The sequence below is a fragment of the Felis catus genome, chromosome C1, assembly GCF_018350175.1.
Source record: "Felis catus isolate Fca126 chromosome C1, F.catus_Fca126_mat1.0, whole genome shotgun sequence".
NCBI classification, from domain to species: Eukaryota; Metazoa; Chordata; class Mammalia; order Carnivora; family Felidae; genus Felis; species Felis catus.
In genome coordinates this window covers 84,583,193-84,608,197 of record NC_058375.1, presented here as the reverse complement: position 1 = coordinate 84,608,197, position 25,005 = coordinate 84,583,193, and the positions used below count along the sequence as shown (strand labels likewise).

Here is a 25,005-nt window from a genome sequence, read left to right as displayed (position 1 = left end):
GAAAAACTACCACAGAAAATTAATCCATTTGCCAATAAATGCAGCACCCAAAACTCGACAAAAAACACAACTGGAAAGTCAGAATAAACTTTCCATTCTTTGGAAGGCCTTGTGAGTAACAAAAGCCAATATTATGGTAAATTATCTTCATGTGTATAGCCTGTGCATATTATTGAATCTATTTACTTATCCTAAAGATTTCTAGTTAGAAAAAGAACATAGGATTAGAGCAAAAAGATAGGTTTAAGCCTAATTGTATGGCTTTGATCAATCATTTAGGTTTTCATTGATTCTTGGTCCTTTATTTTTAAAGGACCTATGCATATATAAATTTAGTATCATATATGTGTGTATATGATATGTATAAATATATACATACATCTCATAGGATTGATATAAGAATCAAATGGATTACAGATGCAAAAAACTCTTGAAACCACCAAAATACTTAATATATTTTGTCTGTTTATTATAACTTAAAAAAAAACTAACAAATCGCCCTTAAAAAGGATAGAATTGTCAGAACTTAGAAGGATAAAAATTTCACACAGTGTCTTCTGGATTTGATTGTATAATTTGTACACAATTTGTTTTAGTTCTTTCTAGCATATTTCAGTTAAATTAAACCTTCTTAAACTAAAAAAAGAGATCTATTTATCTTTCTCTTGTGGACAGAATAGGAAAGATAAAAGGCAAGCCTCCTGATGAATTATTCTTCACATTAACTGCATCAGAAGCAGTAATTTATCTTAATATTTCCAGATAGTATATATTATTGTTCAACACTTATTCACTCCCTGCCTACACCCAAGACTTCTATGGGGAGAGCATTTCCTTAACCCTCAAATGTTGCCATGGCACTTGTTCCATGTTCCATCCAATTGGTGGGAGTGAGAGTGTGCCCATTCCAAAATTAGTCCTTAAGAGAAAACAGTTCTTATGATGGCCTCTCTGGGAGCTTCTGATCTTCAAACGAGAATTATATGCCCAGGTATATGCTGCACTTCCTGTCTGGGCCTAGAATGTGACACATGGAGCACAGCACCGTCCCCAGCTGCTTTGCCACCTGTGAATATGAGTGCTGTGGTTGTACGCTACTGAGTTGTAGGGTATTTGTTAGGCTACGTTATTAGGGCAACAGGTAATTATTATAGCTGGTTACTACTAGCACTTACTGAGAAATCTTTTGGGGACTACAAGACCTAAATGGGCCTGCTGACTCCTTCTCCCCAATCTAGTCTTTGGAGAGCACACTGGAGGGAAATTTTGAGTCTCCAGAGTAGAACATTAGTACCCAGACCACTTATCCTGTTGGGGAGCAAGAGGTAAAGGAAAAAAAAAAAAGACCAAATATCCCCGGTTTAGAAGTTGAAGTAATTGAAAGCCACTGAATTGAGAAAAAACACCAGGCAAAACATCAGGTTACCCTCTGAGGGGAGGAATGAAGGGGGTGAAGCAAGCAGCTGTTAGTGTTCAGGGACCATCCTTCTTTTTGGAAACTAGATAATTAAGAGTTGAAAGGTATACAACACACACATGCATTTTGTGTCCTTAATACACTGGACTTGACTATTAAGCCTATGGCCAAGCAGGCTGTGGCTATGTACCTGGGAGATGAAAGTCAGCAGTTTATAGGCAGTCTTGCTTTTAGCAGGGTTCAGGACATACTACCCCCAAATATGGCACTTTGGCATAATGAATACTTCAAGCTGAAGGAATCTGGAAAATGGCAGGTGCCAGAAAGATTTTTCTGACCTTCTCCTGAAGCAAGTCATAAGCTCCTCGTGTGAGAGATGTCCTCCTTATACCTGGAGGAAGGGAGCATCCTTATCTCTGAGGATGGAGGGGTCCCAAGAGGAAGGGGCAGGCCTTGCTGTTTCCCCAGTTTACTACCCTTAGCTCAGACCCCTTTTCATCCTACCACATTTTTTCACAACTCTCCACTCTTTGTCAAACCAGCATAAAAACAGTTTTCTTCAGGGCTTAATTTGCTTAGGAAGTCTCTCCTGTTGCACAAAACTTATATTAAATAAATATGTATGCTCTTCTCTTGTTAATCTTTTAGTATAGGGCCCCTAGCTATGCACTTAGAAGGGTACAGGAAAAAGATATTTCTCCTTTCCTATACTTTCATCATCATATAACCATTCCCCTGCATGTCACCACTGCCCTTCCCTTAATCTTTCTGGTGGGCAGTAGAGGTTTGGTCCAGGATGACTCTAAAATGAGTCACTAGTTGACATTATGACTCTGAACCCAAGGTAATGTTGTGCTCAAAGCCAAAAAGCGTTTCTTTATGTCGTATTTCAGATTATAACTACCCATCTGATCCAATGCGGTAATGAAATTAAGATATTCCAATAATAAAGAAAACATCCCAGAGATGCTGCAAAATTTCTACTATAAACCCTGTCATTTTACCAAATTCCCAGGGAGAAAATACCTCTCAACTTGGAATCTTTTTAAGTCCAAAGTTAAAGTCAAAAATAAATCCAAGTCTGATATAAAAGTCTCTTGTCGAATGAATAAAATATTCAAAGAAATAAAAGTCTTTAATCCATCCTCTAAAGTGCCCTATTTTGCTCAGGATCAGCTGGGGAAGTTTTCCACATTGGGTGGAGCTGGGGTCCCCTCAGCTGCTGAGTTAATGGAATGAGTGATTATTTCAGGGCCTCAGAGGCAACTATATAGTCCTTGACCTTAGTCTAAAGAAGCCCAAATATTTCTTTTTTTTTAATTTTTTTTAATGTTTGTTTATATTTGAGAGAGAGAGAGAGAGAGCAAGTGGGCGAGGGGCAGAGAGAGAGGGAGACACAGAATCTGAAGCAGGCGCCAGGCTCTGAGCTGGCAGCACACAGCCCGATGTGGGGCTCAAACCCACAAACTATGAGATCATGATCTGGGCCGAAGTCAGACATCCAACCAACTGAACTATCCAAGAAGCCCAAATATTTCAAAGTATATGCATCAGATTTTATAACTGTGCTCCTACACTGAAGATTTAAAAATGATTGACTCCAGGAGTCCCTGAAGGAACTCTCCAGGCAGCACTGTGACACTCTCTCTGCTTTTTTTCAGGGTGATCATAACATCAGCACAGGCTCGATGGTGTCTGGGCAAAGGGGGGTGGATGAAGGAAAATTTTGATGTTAGCCTTATTCTGTATGTGTTTGCCAGAGTCAATGACCAGTGACCTAAAATTTATTTGGGAAAAATCTCCTAGAAAGAGTTTCATTTGGGCAGTTATCATCTTTTAGAAAAAAGTCTTCCTTTGTGCAAAATCCTTTAATTTCCATTTTGCCTTTGAACACTGAGTTTCTGGCACCATCAAGATGTGTGGATGGTGAGTTCTATCTATACAATCTCTTGTGAGCATTGGTGGTCCTATGGCATTGTGGCCATTACCCTGCCTTTTGCCATGGACTTGCTTAAACCTACAAAATTATCTATTAGGAAGGTTTTCTCTTCATTCCTACATTTGGTCAAATGGAGAAATCCCTCCATGGATCCTTGAACTGTAGCTGCTACGAATGCTTCTGAAGCTTGTATCCCCAAGGGCTGAGAAGGCCCAATACCTCTCCCCAGGCTTCACTAGGTTATATAAAAATTGGAATTGAGAAACCTAAAGCCATGGTGAGAGCTGACATAATTAAGGAATCCGGACCAATTAGAGACCACAGAGCAAGATGTGACTCTGGAGCCTCTAAACCAGTCACATAGACCCAAGATTTGTCCCTGCACAGGGCCACAGATGCAGAATAGGATCCGAGCAGTTTTCTAACATTGCCTCTCTAGGCCCAGCACTAGCAATTTAAAGCCAGAAATTCACTGGTTCACAGGGATATCTGCCAGTTTGCAGTTAAAAGTAGCAAATATTATGCTGCCTATCAATCCATGAAAACAGTTGAATCCCAAATCAGCCTACCCTGCAATGCCAGGCTAAGCTGTCCCCACATATCTCAGAATCAAGCTGCAGCATCAAAGGCCTGTGAAGACTTCCTTCTATTTGGTTAAGGCCACTTACCTCTGGGCAAACCTGGGGTAACCTCTAAAGGCACCAAGGTCAGAAGCCTGCATGGCTCAGGTGCTTAATGTCTATGTCTTAAAGCTATTGGCTCAGGCTGTCGCCATTAACAGCCATGGGTACACCTGTAAAAATATAGTGAGCTACATACCAGCACCACCTACTAGGGTCAGAAACCCAAATAGTCTACACTTAGTCAAGCGACAGCAAAGCTTGAAGACACCCACTCTAACTAGACTAGAAGTCTGCCTTTTTTTCTTTTTAAAGCTAACTGCCAAACCTTGTTGATCTTTCAGAGATTTGGCCCATGTACCAAAACACTGCTTATTTATGAGACCACAGTGGGTTTTCTACCACTGAACACCACACCACCTTCCCACATTGCCTCAAATCAGAAAGCCTTATCCCAGAAAGCCTCGCCAGACAGCAGATGCCTGCTGGAGGGACATAGTGTTTAGTACAAGTTCACTGTGTATTGAGTGTAGACCAGAGACATGCTCTCTGCAGACAAGCCAGTCCTGGGCGGGGAGCGAGAGAGAAATGGGCAGAGCTAAACCCAGTTCTTCTGCCCAACCCACTGATAGTGGAGAGGAGTTGCCTTGAGCAGAGTTCTTGGGAAGTCCAAAAGGAAGGGAAGAATAATTATGGTGCAAGAATCTAAAGATGTTTATTTTTTTCCTAGCATCCTTTGTTAAAAAAAACCACTTTCTTCCACTGACTGGATGTACAATTTCTTCCATTGCTAAATTTACATATATTCATGGACCTGTGGTTGTTTATTCATTCACTAATTCCAAACCAGTTAAATTACAGAAGTGTTAAGTACTTATTTTCAAATATTTAACTAGGTCTGTCTCCCCTCTTGCTCTTTTCCTCACATTGTTTTAATGATTTTTAATATGTTAATTTCCCCAGATTAAAAAATATCACTCAGTGTTTGAAATCACATTATAGATTTGGCATGGAATTCTAATACAATGATCAGACATTTTATACCATTTACTTATTTGTATTTTTTTCTTGCAACTTCTAGGTTTTAAAAGTCCAAAAGAGCGAGGAACACTTATTTGCACCTCTGCATTTCATACAACAGTTTTTACATATGTTAAGTGATGGGAGCAATAAGCTTTTTATAAATACATGATTCTTTTTACATCAGTGCCCTTTTTACGAAAGAAAGAAAGAGAGAGAGAGAGAGAGAGAGAGAGAGAGAGAGAGAGAAAGAAAGAAAGAAAAAGAAAGAAAGAAAGAAAGAAAAAGAAAGAAAGAAAGAAAGAAAGAAAGAAAGAAAGAAAGAAAGAAAGAAAGAAAGAAAGAAAGAAAGAAAGTATCCTCTACCTGGATTCTCTTTTCACACCTTGTCTTTTGCTATATTCTGTTTATTTGTCCAAACCCACCTAAAACATTGCCTCCTGTGGAAAGCCTACACTATACTTGCCCAGTCAGAGTCTCAGTCTCTCCTCTATGTCTCCGTGTTACTACCTGTAAGTCTCTATTATGTCCTTTATCATCTTTTACTGTGTATATAGTTATCTCTTCTAGACTTACTAAGTTAGACTTCTTGATAGAGGGACTGTGATATTCATCTTTTTTTTTTCACCCAGCATATTTCCTGATGATATGACATGGCTTTCAATATGTGTTTGGTAAATGAATAAATGCAATGAATGAAAATTGCTTTTGCTTTGTAATATTTATTATAATTGAAAATAATTAAATCATATTTGGCATAATTCTTTTTTTTTTTAATGAATGCCTTCCCCATTAGATAGCACACTTCACAGTCAGAGACCATGACGGTATTGTTTACCATTGTATCCTCAGGGTCTGGCATAGAGTGGTTCATTAATAAATATTTATTGAATAAATTAATATTATAAATTAATAATATCATATTAATATTATGATGAGGCTATATAAAATATTCATATGAAAGGTTTGCATAGAGAAATTGCTGTACAAATGATCAACAGATATTTCAGGAAAAGAAATACCATTTTATGATGTTTTGAGAAATTAAATTCCTTCTTTTAAAAGTCATCAAGAGACTGTGACCATAGAAGATGTCCTTCAGCAATGTAATATCTTTATTTTGCTCTAAGTCAAGTTATGATGGGAAATCTACCCATAAAACATTTATATGGTGCATATAAATAGGCTGTTAGCAAGAGAAACAGCAGCCAACAGGTTTATCCTGTCAACAGAAATTTATTAACATGGCAAATAGATAAAATAACATATAAAATGAACCATAATCCTGCGTCATTTTCATTTCAACGGTCACTTCCAGAAGAAACTTTGCCATCATTGCATTTAAATGTTTATTTACATTTAGAGTTGAATATTTATAGTTTTTTTTTAATAAAGAGGGGTCTGCAGAATCATCAAATATTTTTAAAATGACTTTCCAGGGAAATATATCCAGAGCAGCACACTTTGAAGGGAAAGTAATTCTGAAAATAAAGAAATCACAGGCACTCTGTGAATATGATGGAAAATATATAGATGCCATTATGGAATAACGGACTAGCCATCAGTCATCAGGAAGTTACCATTGCTAATGTATAATACATTGTACTTAATACATGATCACATATATTATCCTTGTATGATTAACTGCAAGCATAGATTGTAATACTAATATCCCAGTAAACATTTAATTTGAAATAAACCTTTCTAGATCCTACTAAGAATAAATTTGAACACTAAATTGTAAGTCTCTTTGGAAAACTTAGTTAAGATTCATTAATACTAATAATAGTTAATATTTATTGAGAAATCACTGTGCATCAGGCATTGTTCAAATCAATTTACACAGGTTACCCCATTATTTGGTCTTTATTATGACCTATGCAGAAGTACTGCTATTATTACCCTCTGATTAGAAAGGGGTCTAAGGCTCACATTAATCCACGTATGACAAGGCCTGTGTTACTAAAGTCAGCAAGTGGCAGAGCTGGAGCTTGGAGTCTGTTTTGACTGTCACAGTAGATTTTAACCACCGTGCTCTATTCTGTAAACCAAACTGTTAATGTAAGGAACAGATCTGGCTGAAAACTTGATCCAGAGACGGTTAAAAATACATTTGAATGTGAATACATTTTGGCATGGTATCACTTGATAGCTCTTTGCATTTTTGCATTTTTCATTCTCTCTATTGCCTGATTACTCAGATGATTTTGCTTAGTACATTTAGTTCATCTTCCTGGCCACAGAAGACATTTGATTTTGAGACTCCTCTTCTATCACATCAAAGAGGTCCAAGAGAATAGTAAATGTTGGAGTCTAGGAGGGAAAATGAAAGGGCCTATGATTAAAAAGACTAGTTGGAAATCCAGCTCAAGTATCACTTTAAGGCTCTAAATAACGTCTGTGTCTATATCTATGTATGTATCAACAATTCCATCTAAATTGGGATTTAGTGTAGACCTCATTTAGTTTTGATAATGGTAGCAATTTTTTGTATGCAGATACCTCAATTTGGGATTACAGAAAATGGAACTGATTTAGAGGACACAGAGGCGTTTTGTGATCTGGATTAGGAGACATCTGGTAGGGAGCAACTGAATAAAAGCACTATAATAAGAAAAGCAAGTATAATTTGAGATACAGAGCTTTATAATAGAAAAGGCCTACGCTTTGGTGTCGGGATGACCTAAATAAAAATCTCAGAGTTTCTATTTAATAACTCTAACCTCTGGGAAACACCCTAACCATTCTGCTTTACTTTTTGCCTATAGAGTGGTGGGAAGAGCAGAACATTCCTTCTCTACTAGGAAGAGTTTATGGAATGCTGAAATGTAGTTCATTTAATTTTTTGTACCTTAACTTTCTTTTTTTTTTAATTTTTTTAACATTTATTTATTTTTGAGACAGAGAGAGAGAGAGAGCATGAACAGGGGAGGGTCAGAGAAAGAGGGAGACACAGAATCTGAAACAGGCTCCAGGCTCTGAGCTGTCAGCACGGAGCCCGACGCAGGGCTCAAACCCACAGACCGGGAGATCATGACCTGAACCAAAGTTGGACGCTTAACTGACTGAGCCACCCAGGCGGCCCTGTACCTTAACTTTCTGACAGATATAGAAACTATGATTTTTGTAGTTCACCGTGTTTTTTTTTTCTTTTGAATTGTCCTTTCTGCTCTTAAGCCCATGAAATGATTTTCATTTTCAATATTGTATTTTTCAGTTGTAGAATTTTCATTTATTATTTTGCATTGTTAATTTTTTGCTAAAATTCTCTATGTATTCATGCTTATTGTTCACCTTTTCCACTTAACACATGAACATATTTATAGTAGTTATTTTAAAGTTGTCTGTTGTTTCTAATCTCTGGAATATCTTTGGGTCTGCTTCTATTGACCATTCTTTGTTTTGAGAATGGTTCACCTTTTTGTGCTTCTTTGCATGTCTTGTAATTTATACTTGAGATATTGGTACAATAAGCAAACAATAGTAGAGACTGAATAAATGATATTTACCCCAATTGAAGGGTATGCTCCTTCCTGTAATCCATGATTGAACTGAGTTCTGGAAGAGGTTACAGTTTGGGTAAATTACAAGCCACCACTGGTTCCAAATAATTTGATGACCCAATTAGAATTCTCCCTCAAGTAGTACTTGGGATTTAAGCACCAATAAAAATCTTGAGATGTCTTAGGGCTTGACAGTCATGTTTTTAAGTCACCAAAAGGCTTTCTCTGCACTCTACCCCACCTTTTAGTAGTCCAGAGATCTCTCTGTCCTCCTTCTGTTCTTCAGCCTTTAGTGAGCTCTGCTATGCTTTCAGTGAAGGCTCCATTAACTTGGTGGGATTTCTTTAGACCCTGCTGTTACTTTTTTCAGCCTTTGCCCTGTATACTGGTGAAGATCTCATGAGAAAGAATTGACAGGTGGGTACAGACTCTCTCTGTATCTGGAGCTCCTCAAGGTTCTAATCTGCTATGCCAAACTATATGTGGCCTTTAAAAGTTTGGCTGTTTTCTCCTTACCCTGTAAATCGCACTATGTTGGACTTAACATCTTCTCCCATTTTGTTTCCTGAGATGAACATAATAGGCAATTTCTTCTCTCTTAGGAGGAGCTTATGAAGTTCTGAAATTTAGTTCCATTAATTTTTTTGTGTACTTTACCTCCCTTTTGGTTGTAAAAAAACGATATAAATTTTATAGTTCATCCTTTTTGTTGTTCTGGTTGAAGCAATAAATTCGTGACTTTTCTACATTTTGAGTGAAGAAATCTTACCTTAACCATTCTGAGTCATCTTTGGAAAGGGAATCTTTATGAAGATTTACATATAGCACGCAAAAATCTACTTAATATGGTGTCTGACATTGGTAAGGGCTTGATAAATATTAATGTCCTTTCTCCACTAAGTTGGATATCAAGGGATGCCAAGTAAAAAAAGGAACAGCTGTGTGGGTTTTGCCTGAATAGTATTTGGAAGGGGTTAAATTTGGAAGACAGAGAGGACTGAATGACAGAAAGGAATAATAAAAACTGAGTTTTTATCTGCTTCATTTATTTCTTTCAACCAATACTTATAAAAAGCATTCTTATGGACTGTGCTTATGGTATAGATCATCCTTAAAGAGACTTCTAAACTAGAGATCTTGTGCTCATCTATTATTTAGTCCTATGAATGTATCCATTATATTCTACAGAAACAAAGATGGTTATTTTCACTTAGGTATTTGTTTAAAAGGAAATGGGAGATGAAGTGGGAGTTGTGGAAACATAACAGAATCTGATAAAGAGAAAACTAAACTAAGGAGCTAAACAAGCACAATGGGTGGCAAATTAAAGGGGAGGAAGACTCTCCACAATCAAGGACAGCAGACAATAGCTGACAGTGTTTGTGTCTCAAGGAAGGAAACGAATTTATAAACACCTTCTTGTTATGTACTAGAAAAGAGCTATAGATCAGTGAGGATTCACGTCAGCGGTCCACACCTGGATGGATGAATTGGCTTACTGAGAAGTGGGGGAAAGATGAAACGGGGAGGCTGCATTGTCAGTTACATCTAATCCTGCCTGCTTTCTCTTGATGGTGTGGATTTGCTCAGACCAAAAAGAGTCTTTTTGTTCAAACTGCTTTTCTCTCTCCGGGATAGCCAGATGGGTGACCCCAATAGGAAGATGAAGTAAACCTTTATGTATTAGGTTGTTGTGGAACGAAAGAATTACATGTCGGTGTGTGTGAATTTCATACCATCCAGCTTCCCCGTGAATACATGATTCACAGAAACCAAAGAAGGACAGGGAAATAAAAAAGCAAAGGAAAAAAAAAATAAGAGAGTCTCGCACATTTTATTTGGGTCAGTAACAAACTAAAAGCTCAATGAATTGAAATCCTGTGGGAGTGGGATCAGGACAGAATTTATCCGTTTGCAATCTTGACCTATCAGCTATGAGGTTTCCCAGCTGCAGGAGACATCAGTCTTTGCTCTCCAGAGGCAGCAGCTGGGCTCGCATTGTCCCTTCTACAATTTCCTGCTGGATCTGGGAGCATTTGATTAAAAACAAAACCGAACAAACCTTAAAGTGCATATACTTATATGCACATATACCTTAAAGTGCATAAAGGCCAGATACTTTATTTATCCAAAAGGCACTTTTTTTTTTCATGCGTGAGAGTTATGCTGTGTCATCCTGCGCTGCAGCCACTTTATATCCTTTTCCTCCTCCTTAATTTCCTGTAATTCCATGGATGGAAACATTGCATCAGAAGCGTGTATCTCTGTGTAACTCGCTAAAATGGGGAATTAAGAGTCTCTTGATTGCATGATTTTCTTTGCTGAATATCATACCACAAAGGCTCTTTCAATTACACATATCACTTCTAGCTAGTGTGTCTGAGGCAATCACTACTCTAGGAAGCACAAATATGTTTTGAGTATTTAATTAATTTATAGACCACTGACCTTGGTAGCTGTTTCATAACTTACCCTCCTCGGTCTACTTAAAACCATACTCCCCTAACTTACCTGAATCCCGACACATATCACATTGCATTTTAATTGGGAGATGTCAGGCTAGAGAAAAAAGTACATGGGCCTTGTTATTAACAATACCAACTCTGATACTACATGTGTGACGTTAGGCAAGTTACTCTAAGATTCATTCCCTTTACTTATAAAATAGATGTAATAATAAGCTTTCTGTTCCAAATTTTTAGGGGAAGGGAGTTAGTGTCAAGCAGAAGTAGATGGCACTACACTGGGCTGTCTTAGGATTTTTCTTTTTTATCTTGTTTCATATTCCTTCCCATATTAATTCACCAATTTCTAAGCCTTCTTTGGGGCCAAACAGGACATCATAGTCATACTTTCTTTCCAGAAAATGTAGCTTATTCATCATTTCTCTGATGCATACCTTCCTTATGCTCTCAGATTGGCTCTGGTTTAAATATTTGATAATCCTCATTTATGGAATTTATAAGAGCAAAAGAGCCAACCACTTGTGAGCTGTGAGGCTTGGATGAGGGACACCTAAGAAGACATTCTGCCTTATTTCCCTATTTAGGGTTGTTGGTGGACATTAAATAACCCCTGCTGGTGGCTGTGCATACCAGAGATCCAGAGGGAAGAAGTAATAGAATTTATGAATTTCCAAATAAGCAGATAAAGAAGAATAAAACTTTGCTACCTAAGGCATGTGGTTTCTTCTTAAAGATGAAGGAAAAACAAAATGAAGTAATCACAAATTCAAAAGCCCCAAATTCCATATTTATAGAATTTGATCTACCATTTTAATGAAAAGTGTCTGAAAAGTCTGCCCTATTTCCAGAGAAACTTGGTCTCTTGAGTGAACACTTAACCAATCTAATATCAACCCCTGTTTGTATGGCAGTATGGTCTGCTTTATCCATTCCTTATTTAAATAGTATGTAAAAAGTAAATGATAGTTATTAATTAAGACAGAAAGAGTCCTTAAAGGAACCAGGATCCTAAATAAACAGTGACTACACCCTTACCAATTTCATGAAGGAGAGATGGAGTGTTCAGGGGAAACAATATTGGCAAAGAAACACTCTACTATTGTCTTAAATTTAGGCCTCTATTCCTATATAGTTCTAGTTCTTCAAAGAATTAAATTTGTTCCCTATGATAGTGTAGGGACCCAACAAGTCAATGGCCTCCTCTGTCTTCCCCAAGGTCTTGCATCTCACCATCCCAACAGCAAGGAAAAAGAAATCCAGAACACACACATCAGAGAGAAAAGAAAAACATACTGACTTCAACATCTAGAGTGTACTGTCCAAGACTGCTCTCCCTAGGCTTTCCTCTACTGGGCAGTCACAAGCAATCCCAGAGCCCACCTCCTTTAACCAGCTATGACTTTGGAAAAACATCCTGTAAGTTGACAATGAAAGGAAACATACATGGTAATGGCTGGCTGGACCTTTTTCCAAGAAGTAGTGGCATTGGCCTTATTTCCATGCCAGCTCCTGGGAAGAACTACATCTAATAAGAAATCTGGGGCCTCGACTTGAATCTACTTCCCCTTTGAAAAAAAAAATCTACAGTGATGTGTATTGTACATCTCCATTTTCTATTCCACATACATATTTCTAACCTTTTTTTATTTCTGTATTCTAGAAGAACAAGGAAATTTTTCTCTCAGTCACTGAACTGCCTTTCTATAGCTTCAGTTCTGCTTTTTATGACCTCAATTGTGAATTTAAATTGTCCATATTTCATCGTAAGTTTCTAACATTTTAAATTAGCCTACTTACATGTGCTTAGCAATCATTCATTAAATTCTAGATTATTTTACTGCCCTGATATTGGATCTTGGCCCATTCTAACTGTGAGATTATATAATTGTGGTAAGCAATTACTTAAAATTTAGTGATGACAAATTGATGTTACTTGTGAAAGTTACAATATCTAATTTTCAATGTATATGAGGACAAAAAGGGGTATAATAACTTATACACCTCCTTGTTATGGTATGATGTTTCTAAAGTACAAGGATACTGAATGAGATAGAAGAATATCTCCAAGAATGTAGGCCTCAAAATATAAAAAATACAAAAGAGAGTGATGAGACATGGAAAATCAAATAAAGAGGTTAAATACACAGTAAAAGTATTTTCAGTGAAAGACATGGGAGACATTAATCAAATAAATAATATGAGTATTTACCACAGTTAAGAAAAACCACAAATTTTAAGATTAAAAGTATCAAGCAAGGGTGTCTGGGTGACTCAGTCAGTTATGCATCCAGCTCTTGATTTTGGCTCAGATCATGATCTCACAGTTTGTGGGATCAAGCTCTACATTGGGCTTTGCGCTGACAGTGTGGAGGCTGGAACCTGCTTGAGATTCTCTTTCTCCCCCTCTCTCTCTCTGCCCCTCCCCCATACTTTCTCCCTCTTGCTCTCGCTCTCTAAAAAAATAAATAAGTAAACATTAAATTTTTTTAAGTGTCAAGCAGTATAAATTAAAAAGACCCACACTTAGGCATATAATTCTAATTTTTTTCAAATCAGGAATAATGAGAAGATTCTAAAAACTTAAAAGAATAAAATCAACTACCTACAGAGAAGTGAGAAGTGGGGTTACACTTGTTTTTCAACAACAATACTAGATAATAAAAGACAATGGAACATACTTCATTGAAAAGATTTTAGAATATTAGGAAAATGAAACTTACATAAGAGTGGTCATAAAATTTCTCTATAACACCTTACTTAACTAAGCATCAGCAACAAGGAAATGTTTTCAGCTCAATTCCTAATGAAGAATTGGTTTTCCTGTTAAAAGGTGGAAAATAAAATCCTTCATTTACTTGCCAGAGAGAGTGTAGCTACATAGATAATATATGGATTGCATCTCAGCCAGAGGTGAACATCACAGCATGCACTCAGAGCATAAGGGAGAAAGACAGTTACTGCTTCATAAGACCCATTACCAGTTAGGTATGAATTAAAATGTTGGTGGAAAGCAGATCTTCTCAGAGAGTTTCTGTATGAAACCTATCATAAAAATGTAAGAAAAGTCATAAAACTTTTAAGCATCTCAAATCAAGGTGACATACCACCATGGTATGGTTAGATATGAGACAGTGATGGAGCACACAAGAAGAGGAGAAAGAGGGGCACCTGGGTGGCTCAGTCGGTTAAGCAACCGACTTCAGTTCAGGTCTTGATCTCGTAGTTTGTGAGTTTGAGCCCTGCGTCAGACTCTGTGCTGACAACTCAGAGCCTGGACCCTGTGTCAGATTCTGTGTCTCCCTCTTTCTCGGCCCCTCCCCTGCTTGGACTCTGTCTCTCTCTCTCAAAAATAAACATACCTTAAAAAAAATCAAGATTAGAGCTTGACAAAGAAGAAACTTTTTGTATGTTAATGTTTCTCTCTCTCTCTCTCTCTCTCTCTCTCTCTCTCTCTCTCTCTCTCTCTCTCAAAAGATACAGAATAGGGGCACCTGGGTGGCTCAGCTGGTTAAGCATCCAACTCTTGATTTCAGCTCAGGTCATGATGTCACCATTCATGAGTTTGAGGCCTGCATTGGGGTCTGCACTGACAGTGTAGAGTCTGCTTGGGATTCTCTCTCTCTCTCTCTCTCTCTCTCAAAATAAATAAATAAACTAAAAAAAAGAGAAAATGCAGCATATATAACTACCAGCTAAGTTACTATGGGTTGATGAAAAGACAATTTACTCAAACATTCCCTGAAATTAAACACAATACATTATGACAGTACCCTAGGGCACACAAGGCTATTGTGTTATGGAAGATTTTAATATTTTTGTGAAGTTTTCAATAGAAGCTGTAATCAATAGTCAATGCAGTTATTATCTTAAGGAGGGTGAGTTTATATTTATGCACTGCTTGAGGCACAGAGGGACAATAATGTAAATCAATTAATATGGAATAAGGTATTAAAACAATATATAAAATGGTAATAAAATGTAGAATAACATTGTAGGGATCTCTGGCAACAACAAAATACATTGGTGCAACACAATTATATTAATTTTGCCTTGAAAATATTACATGGATTTTTCCAGTGATATTCATATACCTTAAGAACTCAATAATATTACAAAAGTAGCAATAATGTCTAGTCCCCTCTCAATGTTTTGCACTAATGATGAGTAGATGTAGCAAAGTGAAGCCAAATTTCTGATTGTCCTTAAATATTTCTAATGGGGTGCATTATTTGGTTTGAGAGAAAAATGTAACAGATTTACCTCTCTAATTATGTTTCTGCAAGACTAAATATTAACATTAATTAGCATTCCATTTGCACCCACAAGGAAAATCACTCTAGAATTTAAATTTGCCACAGTTAAGCCATATTCAAATAAAGTAGATTTTTTCTGTGTATATCACTTTCCTTGTGAAAAAATTTTAAAATTTCCCAAGTGAGGGGAAAAAAAACTACCAAAATAACTTACATTTGAATAATTATTTCAACTTTTCTATAGCTATATAGACATTTTTTTAAGATTATACAACTTGTTATAGTTCTTAAAAAAACCCTTCAGAAAATCTAATAATCTTTTCATACAACAAAACTGCTACTCAGATACCAGCCAGTCCTAAATGATGATTGAATCTCAAATAGCATATGGGATCCCACTCTAACACCCTGGTGGGTGTTATCTAGGGTATTAGCTTGCTGAGGCTGTGTGGTTTAAACAAAAGAAATTTATTTTCTCACAGTTCCAGAGGCTAAAAGTCTGAGATCAAACTGTTAGTAAGGTTGGTTTCTTCCAAGACCTCTCTTCTTGGCTTGATGGCCATCTTCTCCCTGTGTATTCACATGTTCTGTGTTCTGTGTGTATCTGTTTCCTAATCTCTTTTAACAAGGACATAAATCATATTGGATTAAGGTCTACCCTCATGATCTCATTTTAATTTATTTACCTCTTTAAAAGCCCTATCTCCAAGTATAGTCACATTCTGAGTTATGGGGTGGGTAAGATTTCAACATATGGATTTTGGGAGATACTTCTGAGCTCATAACACCTAGAAAATATAATCTATTTTGCTTATTGCAAAGATCCCAATAATTGTTTCAGTATACAAAAAGGCACAACGCATGTATCTGGTTGGGATCTGAGGATTGGAGTACCAAGTCCCATATCCACAGTGTGTTTGGAGTGAATAGCACTTCATAAAGTTCTCTTCATACAGTATTTCATTTGACCCTCAAAACAAACTTTGTGGTAGGTGTTGCTATTACACCCATGAAATGGATGAGAAAATTGAGATTGTGAGGATTCAGTGACTTGCACAAGGTTATACAGTGATTGACAAAGGCAGAACACAAACAGAATCCTCAAATCATACCACTTGCATGAAAGTAACTAACCAAAAGTCTTTCTCCCTCCTCCCTTCTCTCCCTTCCTTCCTTTCCTTCCTTCCTTCCTTCCTTCCTTCCTTCCTTCCTTCCTTCCTTCCTTCGCCTCTCCTCCTTTTTCTCTTCTTGTCTTTCATTTTTCCTTCTTGTTTTGTTTTGGCTACTCTATTTAACTAAAAAAATTTTTTTTTTGCCATAGAAGCAATAAGGATTGGTGTTTAATATATACATATTATATATAAAACCAAATATATATTGTACATATTATGTCAAATGAAATTGCCAGTTTTCAACCAACTGTGACCTGCAAAAGCAGCAATTTTACGTGGCTTAATCAAGAAATAACACACAGTGAACAACACCCACTTTCCTATTTGCATCTCCTTTGAACTCTCTCACTTGAGATTTACCCCCACTTCTGCATCTCATCTGCCCCATCCCAAACAGCGCTGTTTATCAGCCAGTTGTGCCCTTCATCATAGCAATCTGGGAACAAACTGGAAGGGTCAGGGCAGACATGGAAATATGTACATTGGAGACTAAATAAGTGAATGGGTTATGAGTAAGAAAACAAAATAATCACTTCAAATAATTGACTTCTTATTTTTCTGTTCCACGAACATTTAAAGTTAGGCATTTCCTTCCCCAAGACAGATAATGTTTCTTTACAAAAGCAAACCAGCAAACAAACAAAAACAAGAAAAAACAAAAAACAAAACAAACCACAAAAGCACATACCCAAAACCCTTCATCATGACTGTTATTTAATATGCAATTAAATCTGTTAATACTTGTAGTACTTATCTATTACTGTGTAAAAAATTAATCCAAAATTTAGTGGCTTAAGATAATACACAATTATTATCTCACAGATTGGGAGTCCAGAAATCTGGGAGTGGTTTAGCTGGGTAGTTCTGGCTTAGAATGTCTCATTTTGTTGCTGTCAGACTTAGTGAGAGCTACATATAAGTGGGAGCTTATATGAAGGTTGGTTGTAGAAGGAAGATCCATTTCCAAATGCTTCACTTAACTTCGTTATTGCAGAAGGCCTCAGTTCCTAATTGGCTTGCGGCAGGAGGCCAAATTCCTTGCCACATGGGCCTCTCCTCATAGCATGGTAACCAACTTGGTCTAGACCCAGCATCTAAGAGTAACATGAGGTCATAGTACTTTTTATGATCTACTCTCACAGGTCACAAACCATCCCTTCTACTATATTCCACTCACTAGAAATGACAAGTCAGGGAGGGAAATTAGTCTCAACCTCTTAAAAAGAGGAACATCAAAGAATTTGTGGGCATGTTTTAAAACTACCACACTATGTATATACAGTGCCAAGAAGCACTCAAATGACTAGTCTATGGCTCTCAAACAGTAATTGAAGTTCAGCACAGGAATTTTTAGGCTTTAGCCTTGTAGGTATATGATGGAATCCATTAAATAGGTTAAATAAGCATTAAATACTTCTGCAAAATAATTTACAAAACTGAACATCCCAGCAGAAATTTGCCTTAGTTTATTTAAAAGATCAAGATACTTTGGGGCGCCTGGGTGGCTCAGTTGGTTAAGTGGCCGACTTTAGCTGAGGTCATGATCTTGCAATCCGTGAGTTCAAGCTCCACGTCACGCTCTGTGCTGACAGCTTGGAGCCTGGAGCCTGCTTCAGATTCTGTGTCTCCCTCTCTCTCTAGCCCTCCCCCGTTTGCGCTCTGTCTCTCTCTGTCTTTCAAAAATGAATAAATGTTAAAAAAAATTTTTTAAATAAATAAAAAATTTTTAAAAAGATCAAGATACTTTGATTCTAAAGCCTAGTATACGTGATATAACATAGGCCAGTGCTTTGTGGTTAGCTCACCTATAACTGCCATATGGTAGTTCTACTCAGCTTCTGATTTTATTTAAATCTAAAATAATTGATGACTTCAACAAAATTCAAATAAAATTAGCATAAATGTATTAGTTTTATGATGAGTGTCAGTGTGTGATGTAAAAGTTGTCAAACGCTCCTCTTTACCTTCTCTCCTGGTGTCCAAGGGAGAGCATCAAGAGCTGAAGGAATAATGTCTTCATTTTGAATGGAAGGCTCTGGTAACTTATACCAAGACTGAAAAATGGTTTAAATGATGCTTGTAATATGCCACTGTGATGCTAATGATTGTTTTCCTTCTAGTTTAGTAAAGATCACATTTTCTTTTACATCACTCCTTCACTTTACAGTCTAAATTTCATAAAGGGTTACATTATGTTATATTTTGGAGAGGAGAGGGAGATTCACATGGAAATGGCTGCCCTGGGTAACCCTCCTGGCTGGTTGTGCTTGTAGTGTGCTGGTGAGTAAGGGCTATAAGACCTGTGATGGAAGCAATAGTCCCAACCATCAGCCATCAGCTTCTCTCTCTCTTTCTTTCATTCTCCTCTTAAGTTTGGCGGATGCCATTTAATTTGTTTTTTTGTAATTGTCAATTAGGATTGATCTTTCGTGGTAGAACTAATTCACCATCAGCTTTGATTTTCTCCCAGGGTTCCTGTGAAGGTTCTTTGCAGACAGCTCAGAACTCCCTCCCCCAGATGCCTTCAGCCCCCACCAAAGTGAGTCCTCCCTGCTCTGTCTTGCTGCTTGGATTTCCTAGCCTGACAAGGTGGCTTTCTCGAGTGTGGTGCTGTCAAGAAAGCCGTAAGCCATGCAACCTTGTCTCCTTGACTCGTAAGCCATCCCTTCCTTGTCAAATAGCAGGCTACTTTCCTGCTACCCCTTATCCTCAGCCTTACTCTCTCTTTGTGAGACTGAACATTTCAGAGCAGAATTGAAAAGCATGAGGACCCCCAAAATAAATAAATAATTTGAATATGTATATTTTTCATCACACAGTTTTTTTTTTATCATTATGCTAAGATAAGATTAATGAGATCACTGCATGTCATGAATCTCCACCAATTTAATCCATACAATGAAAACCTTTTAAATTGAGTGTAGTCAGGAGGTGCCTGGGTGGCTCAATCGGCTGAGTATCCAATTTTGGCTCGGGTCATGATCTCAGTGTGTGGTTTCAAGCCCCACGACAGGCTCTGTGCGGACACAGAGCCAGCTTTAGATTCTGTGTCTCCCTCTCCTTCTGCCCCACCCCTGCTCGCACTCTGTCTCTCATTCTCTCTTTCTCTCTAAAACAAACATGAAAATTTTTTTAAAAAATAAGTAAATAAATTGGATGTAGTCAGAAATGATCTTGAGTGAACAAAACTCTCTACATAAGTAAAACTTTTATAATTGGGAAACACTGTCTTTATTCCATTGAAGTTTCCCTATCTATAATACCCTTGTCTGAAGTTAGGGAATTTTCACGTAACTTGTATTTTTTTTTTTTTTTTATCATTTCAACTAAACTACAATGGACGTGTTTAAAGTGGAACATTAGAAAGTGGAGCTGGGTGCAAGAATGATTCTTTGTTAGGTGTAGAGCCATCCTATGCACTGCCACACATGCTGTAGAATCCCTGGTCCTTGTCCCTGAATGTCAAGAAAGGGTCCAACCCATTATGACAACTCAATTCCCATATACTTTTTCCAAATATCTCTTGAAATGAGGCATTCTACTGAAAACTACTGAACTGTGCAGAGAGAGTGGAAGTAATGAGTTGGTTTGGCTCCCCTCAGCAGGGAAGCAGACCCCAACCACTTATAACAATTCAACTTAGAATATGGGACATATCAACTTTGGGGCTTCCTCATGATACTGCAACCCAGGAAAAAAATCACACTTCAGAAAAAATCGCACTTGACCACCACTTCAGCTTTATCCATGGAGGAATGTAGTAATTTAGATATTTCTTCTATCTTCGATGAGTTGTTTATGCACATTTTTTTCTTCCAAGTTTTTAAAGTCAAGTTAGTTAACATATATTGTAGCATTGGTTTCAGGAGTAGAATGTAGTGGTTCATCACTTACATACAACACCCACTGCTCATCCCAACAAGTGCCTTCCTTAAGGCCCATCACCCAATTTATCCCTCTCCCACCTCCCTTCCAGTAACCTTCAGTTTGTTCTGTATAGAGTCTCTTCTCGTTTGCCTCTCTCTCTGTTTTTACCTTATTTTATTTTTCTTTCCCTTCCCCCATGTTCATCTGTTTTGTTTCTTAAATTCCACATATGAGTGAAATCATATGATATTTGTCCTTCTCAGACTGATTTATTTTGCTTAGCATAATGCATTCTAGCTCCATCCACATCCTTGCAAATGGTGAGCTTTCATTCTTTTTTGATGGCTGAGTAATATTCCATTGTATGTATGTAATATATATATACATATATGTATATGTATGTAATATATATATACATATATTATGTGTATATATACTCCTTTATCCATTCATCAGTTGATAGGGATTTGGGCTCTTTCCATAATTTGACTATTGTGGATAGTACTGCTATAAACATTGGGGTGCATGTGCCCCTTTGAACCAGCATTTTGGTATCCTTTGGATAAATACCTAGTAGTGCAATTGCTGGGTTAGACGGTAGTTCTGTTTTTTACCTTTTTGAGGAACCTCCATACTGTTTTCCAAAGTAGCTGTACCAGTTCACATTCCCACCAGAAGTGTAAGAGGATTCCCCTTACTCCACATCCTCGCAACATCTGCTGTTTCATGATTTGTTAATTTTAGCCCTTTTGACAGATGTGAGGTGGTATCTCACTGCGGTTTTATTTTGAATTTCCCTGATGATGAGTGATGTTGGGCACCTTTCACGTGTCTATTAGCCATCTGGATGTCTTCTTTGGAAAAATGTCTATTAATGTCCTCTCCCATTTCTTAACTGGATTATTTATTTTTTGTGTGTTGTGTTTGATAAGTTCTTTATAGATTTTGGATACTAGCAGTTTATCTGATATGTCACTTGCAGATATCTTCTCCAATTCCATAGGTTGCCTTTCAGTTTTGTTGATTGTTTCCTTTGCTGTATGCACATTTATTTTTGCATATCATTCTCTGCCAGTAATTCCAAATACACATTTAATTTTGATTCCATAAGGTCTTGACTCTGTAAGTTTTTGCCTTCTTAACTATCTGAAAGAGGTTCAGCTATCTATTTTTTAATAAGGATCACAATCAAAATGTATAATAATTCTTCATGAACATTTCCACTGTTTAGATTGATGTACATCTAGTAAGGTAGTTTTCATATTACAAACATTTTATTTTGTAAATTTTCCAAACTAGGTGGTGGGGATAATGTGGAATGTTCTTGGAATTTGAGCTCCAGCTGCAAACCAGAGTTCAGGACCTCTTCCTCCTTCACCATATTCCTGGGGTTAGAGTATCTTGTCAGATTATTGACAAAGATCATCTAAAGAAATGTTTAATATTGTGACGGAATTGGGGAGGAGCATGCACAGAATTGCAGGAAAGGTGTGGCTATGGTACTCTGTGAACTTCAAGGCACTATTTCCATGGCCATAGTGTCTATCTCTGTGACAGATAGGGTCAGATGTTGGATATTGGATTGTGCCTGCACCAGAGTAGAGGTGAAAGTGTTTGATGATCTCTCAAGCCAGCAGTAACATTTCAAAAAGAAAGATGCTTGTGGATGCCAGGTGCAATACAAGTAAAAGATACTAATGTTTCTAACATTTTAAAGAAATAACTCAGGATGCAAAATGTCAATTCCCAGTAAAAACTAAGTTCTATAATGAGAATTTACAGAGTTTCCACAGGCACACCATGTGATATACCATTTCTAAATTACTGTATTCTTTACTTATGTCCCAACAGGAAAACATGTTTCCGAATCATCAAAGTCAAGAGTTTAGGAGCTACACAATTTTCCCCTGCTTCATCTTCGTAGAGGTAAGAACATTCTGGAAATCCACCTTTAAAATATATATTATTTAAAAAAATATGCTATCCCTTCAAAAATAACTCCATGTATCCTCCTCTGTGCATGTTGAAACTAATTGTAGAAATCTGTAAAGCTATGGGCTTCTTTTCATCTGAAATGTTTCATGGTTATGGAGATTACAAATACGGGTTCCACAGTTGTGTCATGCACAAACACCTACCTAGATCCAGAGTTATAGTTTCATTACCTCACTGATGTATCTTCTTCTCTCTGACCCTATTTTCTAATATCCACCCTACTCTTCACAAGCTTTTCTTATCCCCAGATCTTTCAGCCTTGTTCTGGAACTATACAGTGTTGACTTTACTTGATTGGCTAATATAGCTTTCATCTGCCCTTAAGTTAGCCAGCAAGCCCTAAGGTTAATGTCAAGAATTTCAGGATCTTTTGTCTCTCTCCAGGGACCAACACTGATCACCTATTTTTGTTCCCTCACCTTCTTTTCTCACCTTTTTCCCCCATCTACCTTGACAAGTTCTCTGAGCTCTTCTTTCAGACTCATTAAGTCTGTCAAGGATTATAAGGAAGTTGAGATGATGAGAAGTTAGAGTACATTGCCGAGATTTTCATGTCACACAAGATAATCATGTGCTCCCATGAAAGAGATTTAATGGCATCTGGATAAACCATTACTCATATTGGTCATTCTGAATTATATATACATAAACAACATAGCCATTGTGCATCAACAAAGGAGCTCCCAGTAGGAACCTGTTTGGCCATCTCAAACTGCTATTTATTTTTTTATTAAGTGTATATAAACTAATAGAAGTATCACAGGGGTGCCTGGGTGGCTCAGTGGGTTAAGCATCCAACTCAATTTTGGCTCAGGTCATGATCTCATGATTCATGAGCTGGAACCTTTGTGTTGGGCTTTGCACTGACAACGTGGAGCCTGCTTGGGATTCTCTCTGCCCCTCCCCCACTTGTGTGTGTGTGTGCATGTGTGCACGCTCTCTCTCTCTCTCTCTCTCTCTCTCTCTCCTTCTCTCTCAAAATAAATAAATAAACTTAAAAAAATAAAATCTGTTAAGAAATATCACAAACATATTTCACAGTGACCTCATCTTTATTATGTACATAATTTCCATGATATAATGAGTAAAATTAATATTTTAATTAAGCCAGAAATACTAGTTTGGTAATAGCTTCCTTCAATGATGGCTATAACAAGATTATGGCTCAGTGCTTAGACATTGCAATTGTTTTCTTGGAGTCAGTCTCCTTTTCTATGACTGCAGTGAAGTTTTCTAATATTCTTCTATAAAGGACTCAGTGCAACCACATGTAATGAGAGGCAAGGTTATCAGGATATTACGGGAGGGAGGATGATGGAATAACCCAGCAAATGGGTTATCAACTTTCAAATGTTTCAAGTATTTAAAAATATGCATTAAAGCTTTAGAACTACAAGATGCTAAGCTCGTTAAAGAAACTCGGTTTTGAAAAAAATCCAGTAAAAATACAAAAGTAAGCTAAAATGAACTATGTTTAGTAATCATGGCAAAGAACTTTAGCCTAAGCATGAACAGTATTTACATAAAGATAAATAAGCTGTGGAATGATGAACTAGAGACAATGCTTCCTTTCTAGTCGGGTGAGAGAAATACAACATGCTTATTTCTACCAATTTTTCTTTTATGGTGGGGAAAAGAAATATCATGGATGGCAGTAGGATGGATTTGAAAACTCAGTCAGACTACACATAAAAACAAGTAGAAGTTCCAATCAAGGCAGCTAAATAAAGCTGGTGATGGGAGGCACAGATTGAGTTTTTCACAAAAGTTCTTGAGATTACATAGCGTGAGAGAACTGGAGCACAGCAGGATAAATGACAGCCTCTGAAGCTGAATCACGTTGTTCTTTAAACTGAAACAATTCTGGTGTTTGGGGAGCAATGGATGTTCTTTACAAGGATTGTAACAAGCAAAAAAAAATGCTTTAAGGTGAGCCGGAACACTTGCTGTGTATAAATCTACGGAGTAAATCCGGGAAAACAGACAAACAGAGATAGCACACAGTTGAGGCTGAAGGAGGGAAGGTATGAACGACAGGTGACTAGATGGTTTAAGTTAACTGTAAATAGTATTTTAACTGATGTTAGGCTATGAACAGAGATTGTTAATCAATTAACTTGTGCGTCAGTAAACTAGAGACCAGAAAAAAAATTTTGCATAGCATCCACTAATCTACTTTTTTTTTTGCATAGCTGAAGGAAAAAAAGCCAGTCGTGTGCCTCCACCATTTCACCAGCTCCATTCACCCTACACTGAATGAGATAGGTCAGAATTGAAAACGAGACTCTGATCTCGGTTCCTTGACCCTCTGATAGCTCAACTCCTGTGCTTTCACAGGCTTGAATGTAGTTTTCATGCTCCCTGTACTTAGCTTCACCTCCTTTGATCTCTCAGAGCAGCAAGACAAAACCACCTCTCCCTGCTTGCTGAGCCGCTTCACTTGCCTATTTTTTTTTCCTACACGGCACTTGTTTCTTTCTCTTTAAAATGGAAATGACTTTCTTCTTTTTTCCCAATTTAAAGTAATAAATGTTCATTTATTTTTGCAGAGTTCTAAAAATCTCATTTCTTCATTTCTGTGTACTGAATTTCTTTTAGCAAGCGTTGTTTTAGGTTCTAGAGACACAGGTGATGAAAATAGATACTATCTCCTTCCTCATCGCTGTTACATTCTTTTTTTTTTTTTAATGTTTATTTATTTTTGAGAGAGAGAGAAAGAGAAACAGAGTACAAGCAGGGGGGGAGGGGAGGAGA

At 37.3% G+C, this 25,005-nt stretch overlaps 1 protein-coding gene and 1 long non-coding RNA gene across 2 annotated transcripts in view; one reads left to right on the top strand and one right to left on the bottom strand.

Moving 5' to 3' along the window:
• Positions 1-5,726: 5,726 nt before the first annotated feature.
• On the bottom strand, positions 5,727-17,504 carry LOC109502496. Its single transcript, XR_002161114.3, has 2 exons — positions 17,210-17,504; positions 5,727-7,309 (listed from the first exon to the last, which is right to left on the bottom strand). It is a non-coding gene; the product is annotated as an uncharacterized LOC109502496 (long non-coding RNA).
• An 86-nt stretch (positions 17,505-17,590) lies between these two features.
• Positions 17,591-25,005, top strand: part of PLPPR5 (phospholipid phosphatase related 5) — a 219,001-nt gene continuing 211,586 nt past the window's right edge. Inside the window, exons 1-2 of the mRNA XM_045036261.1 lie at positions 17,591-17,754; positions 22,108-22,182. Coding sequence (XP_044892196.1) covers positions 22,114-22,182 — 69 coding nt within the window. The 5' untranslated portion in view covers positions 17,591-17,754; positions 22,108-22,113. The remainder of the gene's footprint in view (positions 17,755-22,107; positions 22,183-25,005) is intronic.